The sequence below is a fragment of the Gobius niger genome (assembly GCF_951799975.1).
Source record: "Gobius niger genome assembly, chromosome: 21".
In the NCBI taxonomy this organism is placed as follows: Eukaryota; Metazoa; Chordata; class Actinopteri; order Gobiiformes; family Gobiidae; genus Gobius; species Gobius niger.
This window is the reverse complement of record NC_136872.1, coordinates 16,797,309-16,821,915: the sequence shown is the minus strand read 5'-3', so window position 1 is coordinate 16,821,915 and position 24,607 is coordinate 16,797,309. Positions and strand designations below refer to the sequence as shown.

The 24,607-nt window shown below is 40.7% G+C and overlaps 1 protein-coding gene across 1 annotated transcript in view; it reads right to left on the bottom strand.

Annotated features, from left to right (window-relative positions):
- capn1 (calpain 1) overlaps positions 1-24,060 on the bottom strand; it is a 29,201-nt gene extending 5,141 nt beyond the window's left edge. The window contains exons 1-11 of the mRNA XM_079580422.1: positions 23,460-24,060; positions 20,141-20,210; positions 16,505-16,623; positions 8,654-8,787; positions 5,859-6,027; positions 4,459-4,542; positions 3,777-3,862; positions 3,419-3,493; positions 3,178-3,338; positions 1,011-1,180; positions 545-756 (exon numbers count right to left, since the gene is read on the bottom strand). Of these exons, the coding sequence (XP_079436548.1) occupies positions 545-756; positions 1,011-1,180; positions 3,178-3,338; positions 3,419-3,493; positions 3,777-3,862; positions 4,459-4,542; positions 5,859-6,027; positions 8,654-8,787; positions 16,505-16,623; positions 20,141-20,210; positions 23,460-23,717 (1,538 nt within the window). The 5' untranslated portion in view covers positions 23,718-24,060. The remainder of the gene's footprint in view (positions 1-544; positions 757-1,010; positions 1,181-3,177; positions 3,339-3,418; positions 3,494-3,776; positions 3,863-4,458; positions 4,543-5,858; positions 6,028-8,653; positions 8,788-16,504; positions 16,624-20,140; positions 20,211-23,459) is intronic.
- Positions 24,061-24,607: the final 547 nt, after the last annotated feature.

Below are 24,607 nucleotides of genomic sequence, written 5' to 3'. Positions count from 1 at the left end.
TTCTAAAGCCGATGCTGATTATTGGGATTTTGATTGGCCAATGCCGTTATGCACTGGTGATATTTTTGGCCATTTTTTAACTACAATCCTGTGTATGATGCTTCTATGCTGTAAAATGTGTCAGTGTTGAATTGTGACAACGGGGGGCGCTGTATGAGGGGCATGGGGGTGATTTATTTAGAACGTTCATGCTTGTTTGAGAGACAAAGATCTGTAGATTCCAAAAAAAAAGGTCAAATCTCTATCTCTTGTGGTTTTGAAATTATGCTCAAAAGTCTGCAGCATAAAATAGTGGTACAAACTTATGACCAATTTTCACCGCAGTTTCTCAGTTGCCCAAAGACTCTATTACTTTCGGTCCCGGAGATATCAGCCTTTTATCTGCCAATAGCTAATAATTCTAGAATAAGCATTAGCGCTCCTATGTCAACTATGAGTTATTTAAATAATCCATCAAAGTAAAACGTCCATGTTCATCATATTCGTAACATCATATTGTGTCTTGCAGTGTCTTCAGTTCTGTGACTCATTTTCCTCCACTCACTCAGATCCGGCCGGTTTCTCCGAGAAGACGCGCAGCACGAAGTCGGCCTCCGTGTGCGGTTCGAAGGTGGAGGGCACGATGATGTATTCTCCGGCCGGCAGCTTCAGCCTGGAGCTCACCTCCCGCAGGTTGATGAAGAGCTCGGAGCGAGCGGAGGAGCCGTGGGTCAGGAAGAAGTCCCGCTTCAGGTGCACTCCCGACTTGCCCACGAACTACAACACAGGCCACATGTTCAAACAGCTGCGGCGGTAGTGACTATGAAAGTATTTGCATTATACATAGAAAAGTATTAGTATCCTAATAATAACAGTATCCGTAGAAAAAAATTTATACTTTTCATATAAATACTTAAAGTTCTTCATGTTCAGAAAATAGTACCTCTCGGGGAATCTGCAAAGGGACACAGAAGTAAAGATGATTAGCTGTTAAACCTTAAAACTAGAGTGAAATCTGCACAGATGGACACACTGCTGACCTCATAGACAGCGAAGCCGATGGTCTCCATGTCCTTGCCCTCCCTCCTCTTCTTCCGGCGATCCTTCTGCATCAAAGCCGCCACAAAGGAACAGTCCGAACTGCCAGGGCTGTCCGGGTGCTGCAGATTGATCTTAAACTGCGGGTTCAGCCAAAAGGTCGCTGTGAAGAGTCAAGACAGAAGGGCCTCATATGAAATAATCTGTTTTTTACATACGATTCATTCAGCTGTGGTAAATCAACCATCGCCTCCCTGGGACAGAAAGTGCATGAGATCAAAGAATACAGCTTGTGGCATAGAATACTCAAAACTCGCATTATTTGGGTCGTGTGGTTGATTCCATAACACCACTTCACACTGATGTAACTCTGGACTTTTCACCATGATCGCGACCCCTCGTAACCGCTTTATTGCCTCGTAAATGCGTAGTTACGGCATACATTTGCATTTCAGTCCCATACATTTTATCAGCAGTATAAGCGCCACAAGAAGCTGGAGCTGTAAAGCCCAGGTCACTCCGCCTTAAGGTCATGATGACGGGGCTTTATCTAAAAAAAAAAAGGTCTTTGTTTGGTTCACATTCCCTCGCTAAACCAATCTGCATCTCTGTCCTTTCTCTGCATTTACAAAAGGAATGTTTTCATTGACACAAATTTACTCAAGGATCCCAAAAATCCTTGAGGCATTTCTGCTGACTATTTACCTGACTACTTTTGGTAGTTTCTGCACACTTTACATATGGCCTCCCTGCTGCACATCAGTGAGGTAAAGAAGCATGTAGTCCTCACTCAGCCAATCAGAGGAGATCACCCTACTCAACTTCCTTTCTCTGAAGTCTGAAAAAGTCATGAAAAACCCAAGTCTGGCTAAATTCATGGTACATTTGAATTTAGCCAAAGGCATAATATTTATGTAATATAATATTTCTTTACATAACTTCAAAACTAACCATGGTAAGTTTATGAAACTCACACATGTTATTGGTGAATAATTGTGCTCGGTGATGATATATGTGTTGGTTTTGGAGAACGTAGTGAAATAAGTGAAATTACAGCATGATCATATGCCCTGTAAACTTAAAGGGACTATACAGAGTTTAAAAATGTTACAATTATGTATTTTCCTCCCTCTACATGTTCCAGCCATGTCCTAATGTGTAGAATGAGCTCAGACCTGTTCACCACAACTGCCTCTAAAATCCTGCACTGTCACTCAAAAAGGTGTTGATTCGGGTCCGAAGTGCCGTCATGCACAAGCTTAATATAGAAGGTGCAGTTACACGTATGACCTGAGGTGGCAGTAGTGGGTATAAAATAGCAAACTTGCATCTAGCCCCTTTAAACCTAAAGCAAATTAGTTTTGTCCATATTTGGACATGCCCATAGCACCTATTATTCATACTTACGGTAAATAAATGACTATGTTTTTATGTTGCCAAAGGTTATTTTTAGTAAAATTAATAAAATTTTTAGGCAAACAGTATCGGAGGTGACTGACCCCGCCCACTGCACATAAAGCACATTACAAAAACTTTTGCCTATGACAGGTGTGATCATTCAAACATTAATATCACAAAACACAACGCCTCCTGAATACCAGCACCTCCCGAGACCTGAAAGTCCTTTTTGTATATATTATATATAAATCGTTTGCATTTTTTGCCACTTAAAGGGACAAGATGCAAGTTGGTCATGTTATACTCACTACTGCCCCCTGAGGTCTTACGCGCAACTGCAGGTTCTATATTAAGCTCGTGCATGACGGCACTTCGGACCCAAATCAACAACTTTGTGAGTGACAGTGCAGGGTTTTAGAGGCAGTCGTGGTGAACAGGTCTGGGCTCATTCTACACATTAGGACATGGCTGGAACATGTAGGGGAAGGAAAATACATAATTTTAACCTTTTTAAACTCCATATAGTCCCTTTAATGGGCAAGGAACCAAATATGGTAAATTCGCTCACATTGATTTTCTGAATGATACTGAAAAATTACAACAGACACTAAACTTGTGTTATGTTATGTCTCCCAATAAAATAAGTATTTCATTGAGTACCCTATAAAAGGTTTAGAATAATGCTTGCTTCCATCACTCGGTTTTGGATAAAACCAAGACTAAACCAGGATTAAACCCCATTCTAAGCCAGATCTCACATACCGGGGAAGTTCCTGCAGCCCCCGGCCGTGCTGCCCCTCCTCCACTCGCCCTGGAACAGGTTGGAGCTCCACTTTTTGAGCTGGCTGTGCTGCAGAGCGTCCGCCGTGAGGTTGCAAATCTCCAGACGACTGAACTCGCGCAAGAAGTCACTGAAAGCCATCCTGAGGGAGAGAAAAACCACAGTGAAACATTGATTTATTTATATTTGCTGCAACAAAGTACGAAATGAGAGGAGCTTCACCAAAATTCTCCATCTTCACTGCGGTTTTGAAGCCGGCCTCTGACAGAGCGGTCCACACTGTCCCATTCTCTTGAACTAAAACAGAAAAAGACGACACTTTTTTTTAAAGCTTTTGTACAATGTAGGTCAACACAGCAGTACGTTTCTTTGTACTTTCTTGAGACATTTAACAGTGAAGCTTTTATTACCGCTCCAAAGTGTGAAAATCTCAGAGGAGCAATGACATAACAGTTATATAAGCTCCGCAAACCCAAACCATCCCTGTAGAGTTCAACCAGACACACATATTTCAAACGCTGTCTGTAAATTCCTCCGGGCGCCTTCTGAGTATTTTTTTTTTTTTTTTTTACGCTCTCACTTGTCGCTCCAGGGTCCGGTCCACTCCACTTCGCCCCAGGGGTTTCGGATACGGACCAGTTTTGTCAAGTTTCCTCTGTACACGACCTAAAAGCAGACATAAAGTGTAGTGCAATTTAGCTGCGATTGTGAAGCGGAATTAACTGTCAGATTAATAACAAAAGAAATCCATTGTGCTCTGTCAGTCAGATGAAGACTGGAAGATCCTATTTTATAAATCATTTTGCACATGACAGCTGATGCAGATCTGCCTGCGGTCCCTGGACATGCTGGATTTTTCCCATTGCACTTGTGTCATAGCGCAGGTTCCCGAAGTCCACAGAGAAGACAATACTGTGACATCAGGCTGAGTTCATTCAACATGTGACAGCAGCTTCACTAACTGGGTCATAGTTAATGTTTTGACTACAGAGCCGTGTGTTTTGAGAACACGGAGTCGAGCCTACTGTGGAAACGCTGTGAGACTTTCGTACAAGACTAATAAATGAGTCATACCCTGCTCTATCCCTGCACAATGACACCTCTATAGAAAGTAAGTTCTCGTTCATTGATTTAGTATCTAGCTGTTTTCATGTTAGTATATTGTGAACTGAGCAGCAGTCTCCTTGTGTGGGGAACGAAGGGGGCAAAGTGGACGTGAATCATCTACAACAACAATTTTACCAAAGTCCTGGATGTCTCACCTCGTCGACTCCGGTCACAGAGTAGGCGTGTCCTTTCACCAGTTTCTTAAATGTAACGGCCTCCTGGTCTCTGGTGTTGGTGATCTGAAACAAACAAGCCAAGAATTAACGGCTCAACCACGGCACGTCACACCATTAACTCTACTTACAGTAAGGCCACAGTAAACGAGAAAACTGACTTGCATTAGCTAATCTAATGTCCTCTTTAATGTTCCTGTGTCGTCATGAGGTCTTCATTTGAAAGTATAAAACCTGCTAACCCTGTAGTTTAGACCTCTACAAACACGCTCTGAAGTGCTTTGTGATGAGGTTCATTCATGTTGAGATGTAATTTAGTTCCAGTGTTCATCTGGAGAAAGCTACAGATTAAAAGGTAAATGGTCTCAATTTATTTAGCGCTTTTTCCACCTACATGAGGCACTCACAGGCTTTACAGCAAGGGTCCAGTCACCCATTCACACTCTTATTCATATACCCTAATTACCTTGAGGCGACAGTGTATCAGATCTCTATAACAGTGGTTCTCAACTGGTGGGTCGGGACACAGATGTGTTTAGTATTTATCTGGGGGCGACAGTGGCGCTGTTGATAGAGCGGGTTCTCTCATGATCGGAAGGTCGGGGGTTCCAATCCCAGCTCCTGCAGATGCACACTGTCGTCCTGTCCTTGGGCAAGACACTTCGCCCACCTTGACTGCAGTGTCTGTGTACATTGGTGGATGAAGGAGAGTGTGAATGGGTGACTGGTTAGGGCCTGATGAAGGTAGAAAAGCGCTAAATTTACCATTCACCATTTTTAAGTATTATTTACAACAATATCTGTGGAAACGACAATATTTTACATTATATTATACGAGTCTAAGATGTATTTGGGCCACGTATTTGGGCCTGCTACCAACAGATGTAGTCTATGGGTAACACACAAATAACAAAATATAACATTTGTTACAATATGTGTTGATTTTGATAAAAGTTTGATTAGCACTAGGATAAAAAAGCGTGACGTGACGTGATGTATGAAGCTTACAGAATTTCAGATGCCAATCGAACTGTGCTCTTTTAACCCATATCCACACAGTCTTTCATTTCACACATTAAATGCACACAGTGTTATGTAAGTCTCTCCGAGGTCCACAGGGTTGTGCTTCAGCTGATCTCTACCTCATTTATCCACAGTTAGACCAGCTCAGTGGCTTCCACAAAATCTCCCACAACAAGAAGCTCCTTGTTTGGCTCAAGTGACCCTATAGACTTGTGTCAGCTCATTAGTAAACAGTGGCAAAAGTTAAGCGCTGCTGCCCTCTGCTGGTGAACCTCAGAACATCAGAAAATACAGTGGATCAGTTTCTTTCTAAAGCTCCTATAAAAGCGCCTGTGTGGTGATTTGCTTGTGTCACTGACGTCTATGGAGCAGCCCAGCAGGGAGCCTCTCTCCACGGCGCGGCTGATGATGCTGTACAGGTCTGAGGGCGCCTTGTCCAGGTCGTACATCTCTGTGACGCCTCCAGTGAAGTCCTCAAACCCCTCGCAAGTACTGCCTCCGGCCAGCGCCTCGTAACACCCGTTCAACCTGGGACACACAAGGAACACATACAGTATGAAAACATGACACTTTAAAGCTTTTTCAGGAGTCTACAACACGTCACATAGAGCTGAACGACATTAGAAAATCATCTAGTGTCCAACCGTTTAGTGAGATATAAGAAACAGATTGAGAAAACTTGTGGAGCAATATATTTAACCTCTTAACCCTGCCTTAACTGAGCACATTTTCTCCAGTTTGGTTTTACCCAAATCTGAAAGCTTCTGACTGGACCTTAAGGCCTATAGGCCAGAGTAGAGCCTCATTTGAAAGCTAAGGCCTACAAAACTGATCTAAACTGATCTTTTTCCTTGTGTTGTTGCCGTGTTGTTTTTTCGTCACATTTTTGTCACTTTTTTGATACGTTTTTGTCACTTTTTTGTTGAGTTTTTGTCACTTTTTTAATTAAGTTTTTGACACTTTTTTAATTAAGTTTTTGACACTTTTTTAATTACATTTTTGGCACTTTTTGTTGAGGTTTAGTCACTTTTTTGATACGTTTTTGTCCCTTTTTTGTTGAGTTTTTGTCACTTTTTTAATTAAGTTTTTGGTACTTTTTTAATTAAGTTTTTGTCACTTTTTTAATTAAGTTTTTGTCACTTTTTTAATTAAGTTTTTGTCACTTTTTTTGTTGAGTTTTTGTCACTGTTTTAAATAAGTTTTTCTCCCATTTTTGTTGAGTTTTTCTTACTTTTGTAGTAGGTTTTTGTCATGTTTTTGTTGCTAGTTTCTGGCTTTTTCATCCCTTTTTGTCACACTTTCAATGGTTCATTTTGAAGCTTTTTTGTTGCGTTTTCTTCTTGTTTTCGTCGCTATTTAGATCCAAATAAGCACCATAATAGTATATTCAATGTTCAGTATTAGTAGCATTGAACCTCTAACATTCCTTCTCCAGAGCTATTGCATAACTATCTACAGCTCTAAACGTGGAACTTGCCTTAAGATACAGCCTGTATTCATGATGTTTACATTTGAGCTGCAGAGGCACGTCGAGTCCAGAAGAGCTGCCCTCGGCTTCACACGGGAACATTCCCATGTATGACCATCTCACCTTTACTTCATTAAACGCCCTGTCACTCCTACTCCTCTTACCCAGAGCCGTAAAAGGTAAACAGTTCCACTAACAATGTGTCATTTTTACCTCAATTACAGCTGAGCCCTGAGCTATTCACAGAAGCCACAGAACAACTCCTGAAGCTAAGCTAATTTGAGATTTAAGGCGCAGTATTTCTGTCTGGAGTGTCAAAGTCAATTCATTCTTATTACTTTCATCGTCTGTTCTAACAAGTAAAGTGTTTCTATCTTTATATGAGCAGTGTTACGCCTTATTAGCTTTGTTTGGTGGCAACAGGAAAGGCATTTAACGGAAAAACCTGCCAATCATGAAAAAAAGAGCAGTGAATGTGTAAATAAAAGGTTCAGTTAAAACATATTTAAGAACTAAGAACCCATGTAAGTGGCAAATACTGTACATGTAAAACTGTTCATGTGAAGGACGATTTTGTTTTGTGAAGTGATGTGTGTTAACCCCCCGCCTTTAAACGAGCACATTTTCTCCAGTTAGGCTTTACCCAAATCTAAAAGCTTCAAAATAGCAATGAAAATGAGGATGAAAATGCAACGAAAAAGTGACAAAAAAGAGGCTAAAGAGCGACACAACAAACCGGAAAAGCAACAATAACACAATAAAAAAGCAGCAAAAACACGACTAAAGAGTGATGAAAAAGCAACATAAAAGACACAAAAGAGCAACAAAAGTGACAAAAATGTGAAACTCCGAAAACTCCAAAAACACATTTTCACAGTTGGACTTGCTGCTGTGAAGCTGGTCAGGGAGATGGGCCACAGTGGACACCCACTACACCAACTGCTGCCAAAAACTAGAGTTCAGAGCTCTCAAAGAAACAAGTACCGCACTGGAAGATTTGGACAATCTGTGCTGCCAACAGCTTATGAATGTTCTGTGTTTTACTAATAATGTTTCTATTGTAATTTATTGCTGAAGGGGCCGGTGTGTTGATCCATGTTGTAGCCTCCTGCCACTGCGCAGCACTGTGTGTATCCTGTTACGTGATTACCTCCCCTATAAAGACTCAAATGCACACAGCTGTTGCAGTGTAGAGGTAAACAGTCTTTCGACCATGTCTAATCTATTGTCGCTGAGGAGCTGTGTGTGTTGTGGATGTCTGATGGTAATGCCAATAAAGCTTTTGGAACAGAGTATTTTTCTGAGTATTTGTTAGAAGACACGCATCCGAGACGCCTGTAAACACTGTCACACACACAATCAGAGCGGACATTAAACAGGGAAATTTGGCTTAGCTTTCAAATGAGGCATCACTCTGGCCTATAGGCTGTAAGCTCTTTAAAAGGGCAATGTATTGTGAGGTTTTATATGGAAATAAAATAGCCAAAATGGCCCAAATCCAAAAGTGCATGATAGTCATAAGCCCTGTCACACTCTTGGCATGGTCTGATCCATTTGTGCTGGGAAAGACAAAGGGTGCACAGGTTTGCAGCATCGTATAGCTGCGTTCATTGTATTAACACATGTATTGCTATTTGGACTGACACATTGTTCCCTTTTCTTTGACCGTGAAAACACAAGGCTTACTTTGCGTAGGCCTTCTCCAGCAGAGCGCTCCAGAACTCTGTGCCTTCAGCCGAGTGCACGAACAGTAGCTTCCCGTCTTTAACAGGCAACCGGTCATCGATCACCACATCCATCCATTCCCCGAATTGCCAGAACTGCAACGAGAATAAACAATGACATGCGGGTTAAAAAAACATGACTCAAGGTTGTGTCACTTCATTTGTGGCCTGATTCAAAGAAGTGTAGTGTTGTCAGAGTGTCCCCGAGTTCTGATAAAAGCTCCTACTTAAGGTTTTTCAGTAACTTCCTCAAAAGTTAAGTTATTAAAAGTGCATTATGCAACTTTTACGAGGAAAAAAAAGTTGACAATTCTGCGTATTTGACCTTGTAGAGTGACCCAGCGGCTGTATGAGTGGTCAGCATGGCGCCTTTACTTTCCATCACAGTGGTGTCGAGGACGCTCCAGGATCAAACCTACAAAACTATTTATCCTGAGGCGTTGTAGAGATCACTGTGATGGAAATAAAAGGCGCCTTGCTGACCACTCATACAGCCGCTGGGTCACTACAAGATCAAATACCAACAATTCTCTTTTTTTTTTTCGCGTAAAAGTTGCATAGTGCACCATTAAGTGAACTACTTTTATACTAAAATGTACTATTTTTTCATTTAAAAATGAAATGGAAATTATATGTTGATTACTGACATATATATATAATATTATTATACATAATCTACAGGAAAAGCTTTAAATTAATATATATAGCTTAACCCTATTCATGTGCAGTGTTTTGCCTTAACCTCTTAACCCTCACCTGAACCGAGCATATTTTCTCCTTCTTGAAAAAAGCTACCAAAATAGAAAAGCGACAATAGCAAAAAAATGCGACAAAAATGATGAAAAAGCCACAAAAAAGCCACAAAAGAGCAACTGAAAAGTGACAAAAACGCAGAATTAAAGCGATGAATAAGTGACAAAAAGCGACGACAAAGCAACAAAAAAAGCAACAAAAGAGTAGCAAAAGTGTTACAAAAATGTGATGAATATGTGACGAAAACGCAACAAAAAAGTAATGAAAGAAGAAGTCAAGAAAGTGATGAACGTTTATATCAGTTTATATCAGTCTTGTAGGTCTTAGCTTTTTCAAATGAGGCCTATTGTAAGCTTTTAGATTTGGGTAAAGCTGAACTGAAAATGCACAAGGTTAAGAGGTGCTTTTAATCATGTTAGATCATCAAAACAGCCCCCGTCCCCAAAAATGATGTCATGAGGTGGCGAAACACCAATTTTTAGATGTCCCAAGTAAAAAAAAACTAAACTAAACTGGAGGCACAACAGGACGTTTGAGATCTCGAAACTATCAAGCACACCCAGCTCAACAGAATCACGTGTGACCTCTTCTAATCCAGTTCTAGGCAGGGCGCTTAAGTATTTCAAACTATTTATTGCAAAATAAATACAAAACACATTCAGTATAAAAGGCTGCAGGGGAGGGAATGGTTGCAGAACGGCTTCCTGATTTCTCCAGTTCTCCTCTAGGCCACCAGAGGGCGTATAAGACCAGCAAGACCAAGTGTGAAACGAGAGGCATTTCCTACTATTACAAAGCCTGCAGCCAACTCTTACACACACACTCACGAACACACTAGTAAATAAATGGAGGAAGTTGATTTGATTTTCAACCACACCCTGTCCGGTGCACAATATCGTTAATTGTTGCGTGGTGATGTAAAGTTCGATCCCACATTAGAAAACATAAGTCACAGCAAAAGCTCAATAAAGCATGTTTTGGAGTGATTGAAGCTATTGCTGAAGATTTAAATGTAGGGGATGCAGCAGGCTCGCTTTCAGGTTTGAAAACAGATACTTTCACAACAAAACCTGGGTTGTTTAAAGCTGCAAATTGAGGACACACAGATTTCCACACGAGGCTGCAGCATTTCAGAAAAATACCTAATTACAAATGTTCTGGTTGCAATTAGATTTTAAGCCTGTGCATATTTCAACCATATCCAGGAGCGATGAGACTCGAGAGAAAACTGAAACTAAGGCTAGAATCCGATACAGAACATGTTTGTAAAAGTCTAAATTACAGGGTTAGCAGCCTTTAGACACAATGCATTCTTATGGAGACATACATTCCTTTCAAAGCACATTATATAGACTGAATAATTGAAGTCTTTGAAATGTGTTTGGGCCATTAAAATTGTGTTTAGATTCATATGCGGTTAATTGTGCAGCCCTAATGAGCATGCAGCTTTAAAGGGACTATGCAGAGTTTAAAAATGTCAAAACTAAGTATTTTCCTCCCCCTACATGTTCCAGCCATGTCCTAATGTGTAGAATGAGCCCAGACCTGTGAGCCCATCCACACACTGTCACTCAAAAAGTTCAGGTCCGAAGTGCCGTCATGCGCAAGCTTAATATAGAACCTGCAGTTACGCGTAAGACCTGAGGTGGCAGTAGTGAGTACAAAAAATGACCAACTTGCTTCTTGTCTCTTTAACTAAAAGAGGTTTCGGACCTTAATAAATAAACACATTTTTAACTTGGTTTGTTTTATATTTGTGGATAGGTAATGATTGTAATAATAATCCTAAAAAAAAAAAAAACTACATCATGTCTTTAAAGGTGCACTATGCAACTTTTTATGTGGAAAAAAAAGTTGATGTTTGTGCGTTTTTTTACCTTGTAGTGACCCAGCAGCTGCATGAGTGGTCAGCATGGCGCCTTTACTTTCGATCCCGGTGGTCTTTACAACGCTCCAGGATCACTTGTTTTGTAGGTGTTCTGGTGAGAGGGTCCGCCAGCAGTGAAAACCTTGCAAACAAATGATTCTGGAGCGTCCTAGAAACCACTGTGATGGAAAGTAAAGGCACCATGCTGACCACTCATGCAGCCACCGGTTCACTACAAGGTAATTTTATTTTTTTTCCCACATAAAAAGTTGCATAATGCACCTTTAATGTACATAGTAAAAGCTTACCAAATACTATAAGCAGTAGCAGTCAACTGAAGGCTTAAGATAGTAGACAGTCCCTTAAACTATAATGCTCCTATGTTCCATTATAGAGTATTGCCTATAGATTGCATGACAGCATGACACTATCCCACTACATAACATTGCTGTGGCCTACACTTCAGATAGGGACTTGTCAAACCCAGGTGAGTCACTCTAACTATGTGTTTCCAGGGCTCCACCCTGTCGTCACTTGATAAACGTTACCTCAAAGATCTGTGTCTCACCACCCACTGCCATTATCTGCATCGAAAAATCACCTCCATGAGTTGACTCTGATGTCCAGCCCTTATCAGCCCGTCTATAATTAGTCATTGTCTGTTTGCTTATCAGCTGCACTTTGATTTCATACACGATTAATTATTGGTTCTGCTTATTTGATCTTGAGCAACAAACCAATAATGTCACGAAATCTGACTCAATAAGGCCATACAGATGCTTAACATTAGAATCCAGAAATCTCTCGCCGATTGTCTTTCCCATGAACAGCTCTCTTAAGTCGGCCAATCTTTTCGAATTCTGGAGCTGGTTTGTCCGTCTTTCAGCGGTGCAGCGGAGGTCTGTGCCAGGCCGACCGCGAGCGTGCCAAATGGTGACGGAGGGAAGAAAAGCGAGCGAAGGGAGAGCCGCTGGCAGCAGAGGGGGAGCTCTGTCATGAATTACACACACAGCAGTACACGGACTGCACCAGGGAACTGACCTCGAGCTTTTGTGCAAAGTCAGGAAGCAGCAAATCCACAGCAGATTACTATTACCTTTTGAGAATACTGCCTGTGTATATCCGGTCGTAAAACAAACAAAAAAACAAGTGTAAAGTGTTGCTTCTGCTGTTGCTTCTCCCACAATTACTGCAGCATTGTCCACTATCAAATACTATCACTACTATTACGGCTTGTACAACAAATACCTCTGCTACTACTACTGCTACTAGCATTACTACTTCAACTATTAATAATTTAATTTAATTTAGTTACAGAATACTGTCCTTAAAATGTACTTTGTAACGTATTCCATTACTTTGTCCAATCAGAGTACTGTATTCTGAGTACCAAGAATACTTTCACATTGATTCAGTGCATGCACAAATGTGGGATATGATTAAAAGCAGGTACACTTATACTTATATATAACGCCCGGTATGAACATGAACATATATATGTACATTGTTTGCATTCACTATGGTGTGTGAGTAGCTTTTAATTTGTATTTTTATTTTGAGAGACAGATGGTTGAATATTAAAGGTGAAGATCTACAGAGCGAAACTTTTCCCTCATCATTCTAATCTCTTCTTTCTTGATAACATGGTGCAATATAAAGCGAAAATGAAAGCACTGTAATGATTAGGGCTGGAACAAAGGATCGTATATACTTTAAATGATTGTGTTTGAGGGCATTTTTTATCAGTAACAGTTACAAAGAACTTTGTTGCATTTTGTGTTGATGCACTTTTCAATCTTAAAGCAGAACTTAGTAGCTCGTGCCCCTGCAGGTGTCGTAGCATGTTGTGTTTTTTTACTCATTAATTGTCCGTGAGAGTAAATAATACAGAAAAGACACAGGGAGAGAGGGATATTGTACCTCCATTTACACAATGAAGATTATTTTTTTCACTCAAACTTGGCTGTAAATACTGTTTATGTGGCACTAACCCGCAGTTAGCTTTGCCCGTTAGCCTGTTAGCTTCTTCTTCGTGATTCCATGAGTGTGTATTGGTGACTCCGACCCGGTGCAGGTAAAGCTGCAATTGTGGTTTTCTGGCCAGAGACACCAGGGGGAGATGAAAGACCCCCAAACCATCCCATCAACACTTGTATTACCCCAAGAGGGACTACGGAAAGGATTTATTATGGTAAACAAGTTACTTAGTTCTGCTTTGACACTTCAATAAATGGCATTTGATTTATGCACTTTGGACAAATGACTGTTTTCTTTTTACACATTTTAAGGTAAACATATCATATAGAAGAATTATAAATTAAATCTGCAAGAGAAAAAGTTCCATAAAGTATGTTTTGGAGTGATTGAAGCTATTGCTGAAGATTTAAAGGTAGGGGATGCAGCAGGCTCGCTTTCAGGTTTGAAAACAGATACATTCACAACAAAACCTGGGTTGTTTAAAGCTGCAAATTGAGGACACACAGATTTCCACACGAGGCTGCAGCATTTCAGAAATATACCTAATTACAAATGTTCTGGTTGCAATTAGATTTGATGACCGTGCATATTTCAACCATATCCAGGAGCGATGAGACTCGAGAGAAAACTGAAACTAAGGCTAGAATCCGATACAGAACATGTTTGTAAAAGTCTAAATTACAGGGTTAGCAGCCTTTAGACACAATGCATTCTTATGGAGACATACATTCCTTTCAAAGCACATTATATAGACTGAATAATTGAAGTCTTTGAAATGTGTTTGGGCCATTAAAATTGTGTTTAGATTCACATGCGGTTAATTGTGCAGCCCTAATGAGCATGCAGCTTTAAAGGGACTATGCAGAGTATAAAAATGTCACATTTTAAGGTAAACATATCATATAGAAGAATTATAAATTAAATCTGCAATCTGGCACCCCCCTCTCATAGATGAATATGTCCAGAGCCGTCCCTTGGAGTGCTTTAAAGACCTGTAATTAAGTCTCCAGTAACTTCCATCACACGGTAACTGTCCTTTGAGGAAGCCACACATCTCACTGTCGGAGTCGCAGCTCACTAATGAGCATCGATAGCGATCCCCTCGACGCGCTCTCTGCTAAAATGACTGTAAATAACACTGTCATGTGCTTCAGAGACTTTCATGCATGCGTCCTATCTATAGCCGTTGTTCTGTAAGCTTAGCCTGATTCTCTGCAGTTTACTTCTCTGCCTCGACTTGTTTCCCCCCCCAATTGTTTTAGGGATTCCCAGTGTGTCTCGGTGTCGGCGATAATCCTCTCAGCTCCGTGTGAGTCATACTGAAATGTAATTCTCCGCGCAGCTGTGGGAAAGTTGATCGGTTTAAGACGCTGTGTGCAGAGGGCCAAACAACTGTATGAGAAAGAGGGTAATCTATGGCTTTTGACAACTAGGGCAGGAGTTTATAGGATTAGTACTGCAATACTCTGTGTGTTTTAGGTGACTGGAATATACTGGCTAAACTTAAGTGCTTTTGGCGTTGACATTGTAGCACATTTGTAGCGTGCCATCAGCGTACTTAAAATGTTAAAAGCAAGTTTGAAGTCATATATGCAAATGGAGGAGCTGGGACCAAGCATAACAATAAGGAAACAGGCTGCTGAATATTTGCCAGGGGCGGGTCTGTCTTTCTGTCTATCGGTGCACGTGCGGGACCACAGCTCCTCCCAGGGGTGGACTTCTCACTGCAGGCTGTTTCAGATCAACTCAACCATATCTCCTCCTGTTGATTCCCACATTAAACTCTCTCTCGCATTTAGGAATAGCGACACATGACACAAACAAATGAGCCTCATTAGCCGCGGGACAAATAGGAGCACAGACAGGTTCAGCCGTGATGTATGACTGCTTGCATACATTATAATTGTGCAATTTGCTTTCGGTGGCTTTCCACAAAAGCAAATAGCTTGATCTATGATGTTTCACAAGAAGCTAATAGCTGCTGGGCCTCAGTGGGGCAATGCTGTGTCGCATGTATGTTAATAATGTGTGTGATGCAGGGTTTAAGAGAGGAAATGACAGGACACTTAACCATAACACTTTACTGGGATTTATAATTGCAATATGTCCTTGAAAGACCAAAGGTATTCACTGGCTACAGAGTCCAATGTTATTATCTGGAAACAAATGACTTATGACTAGCACAATCTTTTATTCAAGTAGTGGATGAAATCGTAATGAATGAAGGGAAAAAAATGTCAAACTTCTCTACAGTTTTTCGGCTCGTGGGCTTCAAAGGACAAGACAGCAGTTCAGCCATTTGCCGCAGCTGGAGGGAGAACTCACAACGCTGGAGCCAGCTAAGAATATGCAGATGTGCTACAGTGCAAACCCCTAGGCAATCACACAGCACAGATCAAAGCAGTGTTACCAACCTCCCCTTTTGCACAACCAGATTGGAGACAAACAAGAAATGCATGTATTATAGCTATATGATAGAATGTCTTGTAATCATAACAGTAGAGTCTATTTTTCAACTGATATTTACTTGCTTTCTATGTTGGTATTATTCTCCTAAATATAGTTCAAATAAACTTGTTATTAATATTTCCTGCCATCTGCACTTCACTGGTCTTCAAGAGCTGCAGGTTTTTCCATTTTGAGATTCACAAAGTTCTCCATCTTCATCAGATGAAAGAGGAATCATGCAAAACTGTTTTAAACTGTTAGCTCATAACTTTCCACTACATTTCTTGCATCCCATTTCTTGACAAGGATGAGTTTGATTAGGAAGTTTCACCACTTTTAGGGCGCAAAACAAAAACAGCATACCCTGTTATTTCACGATGCACAGCACATAAATATATAATTTTATTACCGGTGTTCCATTCAATCTCCTCCTACGAAGCCGGTTCCTTTAAAGGCCAAAAAGGCAGGAAGCCAGGCAGTCCAGCTAAGAGCCTCCACAGATCTCCAGTTAAAAATATGATACATCGCCCAGCATAGTCACATGGGTCATAGCAATTTTTAGAAAAAGAAAAACTCTTTGGAGCGAGACTTTTAAGTAGTTTAAACGAGGTCACGGTCTTCATAGAAGCCCTGTTTCCCCTGGCCACCAGGGGGTGGTATTACAGCCATGAGGACCAAAGAGAAGGGCTTTCCTCCATTGTTTTTGTCCAAACAAATGACTGCTTTTACAATGTACTAAAGGTGTAAAATAGCGGAAGTGCTTCAGACCTGGAAGTGGAAGATGCCGGCGTATCCATTCTTAAAGTCCTGACCATGAGGGACGACTCTGTGCAGCAGCTCATCGTTCAGAGTCAGAGACGCTATTGCGGCCAGCAGCCAGCAGTCACCTGAGGACAGAAGATACAGATTTAACAGTCTAACAACAATTTAACAAAGCTACAGGCACTGAAGCATTGAAGCCAAGTTTGATCTGTTCGAGCAACTCAGTTGTACATCCAGGAATAGTTTGACTGCTAGACCCCAAGAAGAATAGTTATTGCTTCGGTAATAAGCAATATTAAGGAATTTGTTTAATGGTGCCTATTTTTGTATGTGCTACTACTTTTTATTAAGTTTGTGTATTTTATTGAGCTATTCTGACCAAGCAATTTTCATTGTGGATCAAAGTTTGTCAAGGACTGGACAACAATAAGCAAAACAAGATGGTTACATTGGACTAACAACAATGCTTTTACATGCAGTGTTTGGTTTTTGCAAAAAGCCAAACACTGCATTCATTTAGTTTTATTGTTAGTCTTTTAATTTCTTAAAAAAGGATTTTTAGGCTTAATTAGACCGGACAGCTCGGAGTGAGAGGAGTTGAAGATCGAGGAAACTGTCAGACCAAGACTTAATACCATTCTTGTCCACATGACAGGCCAACCAACCTTTTTTACCCTGTGAGAAACTTTCACGTAACCAAAACATCAAGGAGCTACTCATGTTTCAAAGATATTCGCCACTTATAAGACATTCGCCCTGGAGAGGAAGCAACCAAGATGATATTTAAACACGATTGATGATGAACGAATCGAATTGTGTCTGTTAATTATAATAACAACAAGAACAACTTCATGACACCCTCTTTAACCTCTGAATTTTAAACACCAGTTGCCCCAGAGCTAAATATATCATAAAACGAAGTCCCGCGAAGCACACTTTCCCATTTACATGAGGCCGAACAAGCCCAAATTCATGTTGCGATAATAAAAATTGGATGGAGTTAAAAGCTAAGTGGAAAGTGTGGCTCATTAAACTCACATCTGGCCATTAGTTTTTCATAAAGAGCAAAGTGAACTGGGGTTGCGGCAGATTTTCCTCGGGAGGAAAGAGAGAGGAAAGACGGGGGGGGGTTTCTAATGCAGTGCACGTTACCGCAGAATCTGTCTTATGTTGTTACTGGGACTCCCGAAGGAAAACTGTTTATTATGATCAACAGTTTACGACTTGAGGGTTTCTGAGAGAGGCAATAGAGAGAGGAAATATTGGGTGTTTCAAAAGTGGAAACGTTTTTGGACTGGGTTTGTTTATTGCCATGAGAAAAAATTGCTCCGAGGTGGGAAGATGTTTCTTTCTTGAATCTTGTTATTGCATCTATTCCTTTGCATTCACTGACTTCATATTTGTGGCAGGCTCCGACCTCCTTCCTGACCCCACACCACAAGAGATCACGCTATTTTTAAAAATGCCTTGAAGACAGAGATGTCTTCAAGTGTGCTGTGACAGTGCTATATTTGACACTTAAAGTTAATGGACTATTGCTAATGATTGTGCACAATTCCTTTAATAATAGTTTATTCGCCGCTTGCCAAATGGTGAAATCATCGACTTGAGCACCTTGATTCTTCTACTGACTTAGCCATTGTTATTCTGCCCGGTAACATATTATTTGATCTTCCGTAAAATCTAAAAATAGCTCGAAGTGGCGCTGAAAGGCGGTGCCACACAGGAGGAACCGCTGGGAAAGATGTCTCCACTTAGACTGTTCGACAAAGTGCAGCGTTACAGCTCCAGCTTGACATTTTTAGGTTACCTCTGTCTTGCAATGTGCCTGCCTCTTTGGGAGACACGAGGTGATGTAAGTTTGCCTAAATTTCAGCACAATAATTGCCACGGGGCAGAGTGGACTGGCAGAAAACCGAACCTGTCACAAAGCTGAACTGAACTGTTACACTCAAATAATGAAGGGGGGTAAAGTGTCTTGCCCAAGAACACAGTGTCAGTATGTAAAGCAGTCTAAAATGTATACAACAGACACACATTATCGTTTCCAAAAACCCTCATCTCACTGGCACAACCTGTACTTTCAGTTTTCAGTTGACCCGGGACAACCTTTAAGATATGTAGCTATGTAGCTTTGATCCCATATTTGAAAAAATGTCAGACATGTGAAATACGCCTCCTTGTCTTATCAATATCTATACTGGAAAGCTTAATGCAGAACTAAGTAACCCCTAGAGGCCATAAGCGCCACTGCAGGTGTCGTAGCATGTTGCGTTTTTTTACTCATTAATTGTCCGTGAGAGTAAATACTACGCTGACAGAAAAGACAAAGGGAGAGAGGTATATTGTACATCCAATTACACAATGGAGATATTTGTTTTCACTCAAACTTGGCTGTAAATACTGTTTATGTGGCGCTAGCCCGAAGTTAGCTTTGCCCGTTAGCCTGTTAGCCTCTTCTTCATGATTCTATTAGTGTGTATTGCGACCCCGACCTAGAGGCAGGAAAGTTGCAAGGGTGGTTTTCTGGCAAGAGACACCAGGGGGAGATGAAAGACCCCCCCCAATCATTCCATTAACACTTGTATTACCTCCAGAGGGACTACGGAAAGGATTTATTAAGGTAAACAAGTTACTTAGATAGCTCTTCCGGGTAATCCAGGCATTGGAGGGGACACCATTGTACATGCTTTAACCTCTTACGTCCCGCCTTCACCGAGCACATTAGCCTACAGACCAGAGTAATGCCTCATTTCAAAGCTATGACCTACAAAACTGATCTGAGCTTTTTTGTTGCGTTGTTGTCGCAGAGTTTTTGTCACATCTTCGAATCATTTGCTGCATAAACTGGACCAAAATATGCTCTGGGATTAAAGTTGTAAAGATGTAAATTGCAATATAAATAAAATGTATTATTATTATTATTATTATTAAGAGGTAAAGAGGTTAATTGACGGGGAAACCAGCGCCAACAGGGTAGATCTAATCCAATCCAACTTCATTTATATTGTACTTTAAAAACAACACTGTTGACCAAAGTGCAGTACACAGCAGGGCAAACAGTCACTGACAAAATCATTACAAAGTCAATTAGAATCAATAAAGGCTTGTTTTAAGAAATAAATCATGCAATCAACAATCGAACCTCGGAACTTCTTGTTGTAGGTGAGAGTGATTATGGCAGGGGGAAAGTCTATGTTATATTCTTGCTGTTACATTCCGTGTTTCGTGACCTCATCTCAACTATTTGTCATTTTGTCGCGTCAACAGCGTCGTGTCTGTAGCCTGACAGATCTAGGTTACTCTCTCTTCCTCTTTTTGTGTTTTGAGTATTGCTTTCCTCATCTGCGAGCGCTGCGCCGCACTGATGCTGGCCTTGTTTACGGCTATGAGCCAAAGAAACAATGCATGAATTATAGATAGAGCTCTGTATCTCTGCAAAGCTCTGCTCCTTGTACGACTGAAATACCTCTGTAAATAAAAGCCTCAAGTGGCACTCACTACAATGTCAATTTTAATGTTGCAAAATGTGTTTTATATAAGTGCCCACTTGATTAGAGAAGCCTGTGGTCGTTGGAGTAAAAGCAGAACAGTGTAGTAGTGAAAGTAGCAGAGACATTGACTGTCTCCAGTGGGACTAACCCAGCGCTCCCTGGCAGATGTCTGTGCGCGTCGCTCCATCCACAATAAACTCAGGTCTCCGGCACACCTCCTGTTGAGCAGACGGGGCAAAAGGTTAGGCTTCGATACAAGAACAATACGCCATTACTTAGAACAGCAGAACAGATTCACATGATGAGGGCTGGGTATGGTCTTTACTCAATACTGGTACTATAACGATACTTTTCCCGATACCTATATTAAAATATTTTTCAGAAAAACCACACAACAGATTAATTAATTTCTTTATTTATTGATTTTCCTTCCATTTAATTTATTTTGCATTTGTATTATTTATTTTAGCGGAAACAACCAAGAAACTTCCTTTAAAGGAACTAGATGCAAGTCACTACTGCCACCTCAGGTCTTATGCGTAACTGCAGCTTCTATATTAAGCTCGTGCATGACGGCACTTTGGACCGAATTAACAGGTTTTTGAGTGACAGTGCAGGATTTTGGCGGCAGACGTGGTGAACAGGTCTTGGCTCATACACCTTAAGACATGGCTGGAAAATGCGGGGTGAGGAAAATACATAATTGTAACATTTTTAAACTCTGTATAGTCCTCAAAAGTTTTAACCTATTTTTTTTTTCACTTTTCCCTCCAAAATTTCCCATATTTTTTCTCAACATTTTTCACATTTTTTCTCAAAATTTTAATATTCTTTGCCAACATTTTTCTCTACATTTTCCATATTTTTTCCACATTTTTCCACAATTTTCCATGTGATTTTTCCCAATTTTCCCACTTTTTCCCCCAAAATTAGTCCCCAAAAAATTAGTTTTTTTTCTTTTAAATTTTGATGACCAAGATGATTAAAATGATTATGATTATTTCTTTGAATGTAATTTTTGTTTGTTTGTTTTGACGATTGTTTCCTTGTTTCCGTGAGCATTTCACAGATAAATAGTTGCTCCTGAATTGCACAAATGTGGACATGTATCAGCCTGTGTTGTGGCAGAAAGAAGCGGATCATCCTGAGCCTCTTTTTCACGTGAAGACTCAGGGTTTGTTTCATGCAAAGCCTAAGATGTGCTTGTCCCGCAGCCTTAAGAGCAACAAGGCAAGAGTCTCAAGAGAACATTAACATTAACATTTCCTTAGAGTGTTTTCTAATGTTCTCACTTGACGACAATGCAGAAAGTGCGAGCGTCCCGTGAAAAGTGCACAGCTACTACGAAAACGCACTCGGCTTATCAATAGTAATCACCGTCTAGTCTGAAATCCATTTGAGACAGGCAGCTCATGAAAAGGACATAAGCTCAGTCTAGTGTCTCCGCTCCTGCTCTGCATATCTGAATGATACCGAAGAATAACCACATGGAGCTATAAAAAGATCCGATTCATCTCGTGTCACGTCCCACAACACAACACGCAGCTGCACAATCGCACAAACATCACGCTTGGATTCACCGCAACGCACAAAAAGGTCAGATATTTCTCCCTCGCCGCTTTTTCAATCCTGGACACAGTTTTTGGAGACATATGGAATAGCAAGGAGCTTCTCGAGTGTGTTTAAAAACCTGCGCCTGAATCTTGATTTTAAAAGAGCAAAATGTAGGAGCGGAGAGGCAGCAGGCACGCGAGTTCACGACCTCCAAGCTTTTAAGATCCCGAGAGCGTGCCGAGCAGAGGGTACAGGGCTGACGGAGCAGACGAGCTGAGCCCAGACTACAACCAGACCAGAGGGACCATCTACTAAAAGGACATGATGAGCTAATGGTTTCAGTGGGTGAGATAAGAAGGCTGCGAAACATAGAAGATGAGAACGATCATATCTAACTGGTCGTTTCAAATTATGCTACATTACAAAGTCAAGTTTTTCATCATTGACAAGGACGCGACAATAAAAGAGAGTAGTATTAAGGGATTCTTCTGCACTTTTTAGTTTGATTAGTAAATCTAAACTAATATGCAGTGGTGGAAGAAGGACTCAATATTCTAACTTAAGTAAAAGTGCAGATACAGGACCAAAAATGTACTTAACGGGGCTAGATGCAAGTTGGCAATTTCATACTCACTACAGCCACCTCAGGTCATCGTGCATGACGGCAATTCGGACCCGAAGTAACAACTTTTTGAGTGACAGTGCCTTTCAGTAATCTGATGAAATGTCTACTTAAGTAAAAGTATAAATGTATGCATTGTAAAATGTACTTTATAAATAAAAAGTTAAAGTATTTAAGAGTTTAATGTGCAGGATATTTAAATAATTTGAATCAAACCAGATCTAAACGAGTAAACCACTAACTTAGGTCAAAAACAGGAACTAAACCGGGTCTAAACTAAACTAGGTCTTAACTGGGTCTAAACCAGATCCAAACAAGGTCTAAAGGAGTAGACCACTAAACCAAGTCAAAACTGGGACTAAACCAGGTCATCGTAGAGAGGTCACTTTGAAAATAAAATACTTTTACTTTTAACCCAATTTAAAAATACAGTGGAGTAGAAAGTACAGATACAGGCTCTAAAATGTAGTGAAGTAAAAGTAAAAAGTATTCATCATAAAATGTACTTATAGGACTATATAACTAAGTATTTTCCTCCCCAACATGTTCCAGCCCTGTCCTAATGTGTAGAATGAGCTCAGACCTGTTCACCACAACTGCCTCTAAAATCCTGTACTGAAAAAAGGTGTTATTTCGGGTCTGAAGCACCGTCATGCACGAGCTTAATATAGAAGCTGCAGTTACGTGTAAGACCTGAGGTGGCAGTAGTGAGTATAAAAAAGCTGGTTGGTTTGAGCCCCACTACATTGAATATTATTGTTTTGTTTCCAGGCAAGACGCTTTGACCGCAGCGAAATTGCTAATGAATGAGGTTGTTTTAGACGTGGCCTTGGTCCATGACTGCTCAGTGTAATGGGTTGAGCTGAAATATTATTGTTATTGCAATATTCAAGTCAGTCACTTATCGAATATCGCCATTTTTTTTTTCATATCGTGCAGCTCAAATGAGTATCTCTGTCATTGTTATTAGTGATACTACCTAAAACACAATCGTTAAGCAATGCTAAAAATGTACTGCGTATGTATGCATTCATCCATCTACAGTTGAAACAATTACAGAATTATACTAGCATTGTATCATTATGCATTTTCCAACAAAGTATTATTTTATTTATCTGTTTTTTCTCATAATATCAAGTTAAATATCTTGTAAATCTTTCTATTTTGACCATTTCCTTCTCATGCAATGTTGTCCAAAACAAGAATAGCATCTTTCCATAAATGAAAAAGTGCTATTCCAGTCCCCATGAACTCAAGCATGAAACAGAAAGTCCATTAGGTCGATACTCACGGCGGGTCTCATCCAGCGCACTCCGGAGGTCTTGGCGGATCTTGGTCCGAGCTCGTTGAAGCCCAGAGAGGATCCCGCCGCTGGGAAGTAGCTGTCTTCAAACAACTTGCCGCTCCTTTGGCTCTGCGCCCTCAGCGACTCGAAATCCTGCCCCAGGAACTTCACCGCATTGTGGTTCTGCCCCAGCCCCTCGTCCCGGTCCCACTGGCTCCTCAAACGGGCCGCAGAACCTGTGGCATAGAAGGGCGCCTCCACCATTTTGAGCTTGGGTACGGCTGACGACTCAGGGTCACTTGCTTGGAAAGTACAAGAGAGTGTAAATATTTAACGCTGCAACTGTGACCTATTGTAGATTTATGTCGCGCAGCGGGATGTGAATCTGAAGTGAGGGGGGGCTTGATCATAAATCAGAATGAAGCTTCCTTTGCCATTAAGAAGGCATTAAAAATACATGACCACTCGACTGCAGCGTTGTGCCGGTTACTTGTGGTTCAGCTACGGCAGAAAACGCAATCAGGATCTGCGGTCTCAAGAGTGAAGTCTCCTCCTCAGAACAAAGATATTTAATCCAAATGGTTGCAGCTCCGAGTCTGGACAAAGCAGAGGAAACCTGAAAAAGAAGATAGATGAACGTAAAAAAAATGACACAATCTTGCAGAATACCAGAAAATATGATACATTTGAACAAAATGAGGAAAATCCTTATTTAAACTGAACTTTGGCACATTTTAAAAGCTACCGTATGCTTTTGTTTCAGGCTATTTAACCAAATAGTTTATAAATCTCAGTAAGATAGAACCACTCAGAGATCTTGCCATATTGTAGCATCTTGCTAAACTGATAACTTTATCCCCTCTCTCGCCCGTAGAGGCCATAAGCGCAACTGCAGGCGCTGGAGCAAGTTGCGATTTTTTAACTTATTAATTGTCTGTGAGAGTAAATACTACGCTGACAGAAAAGACAAAGGGAGAGAGGGATACTGTACACCCAATTACACAATGGAGATGTTTTTTTTTCACTCAAACTTGGCTGTAAATACTGTTTAAAGTGGATATAGCAAGTTAGCTTTGCTCGTTAGCATGTTAGCTTCTTCTTCGTGATTCCATTAGTGTGTATTGGTTGCTCCGGTCCGGTGGCAGTCAAGTTGC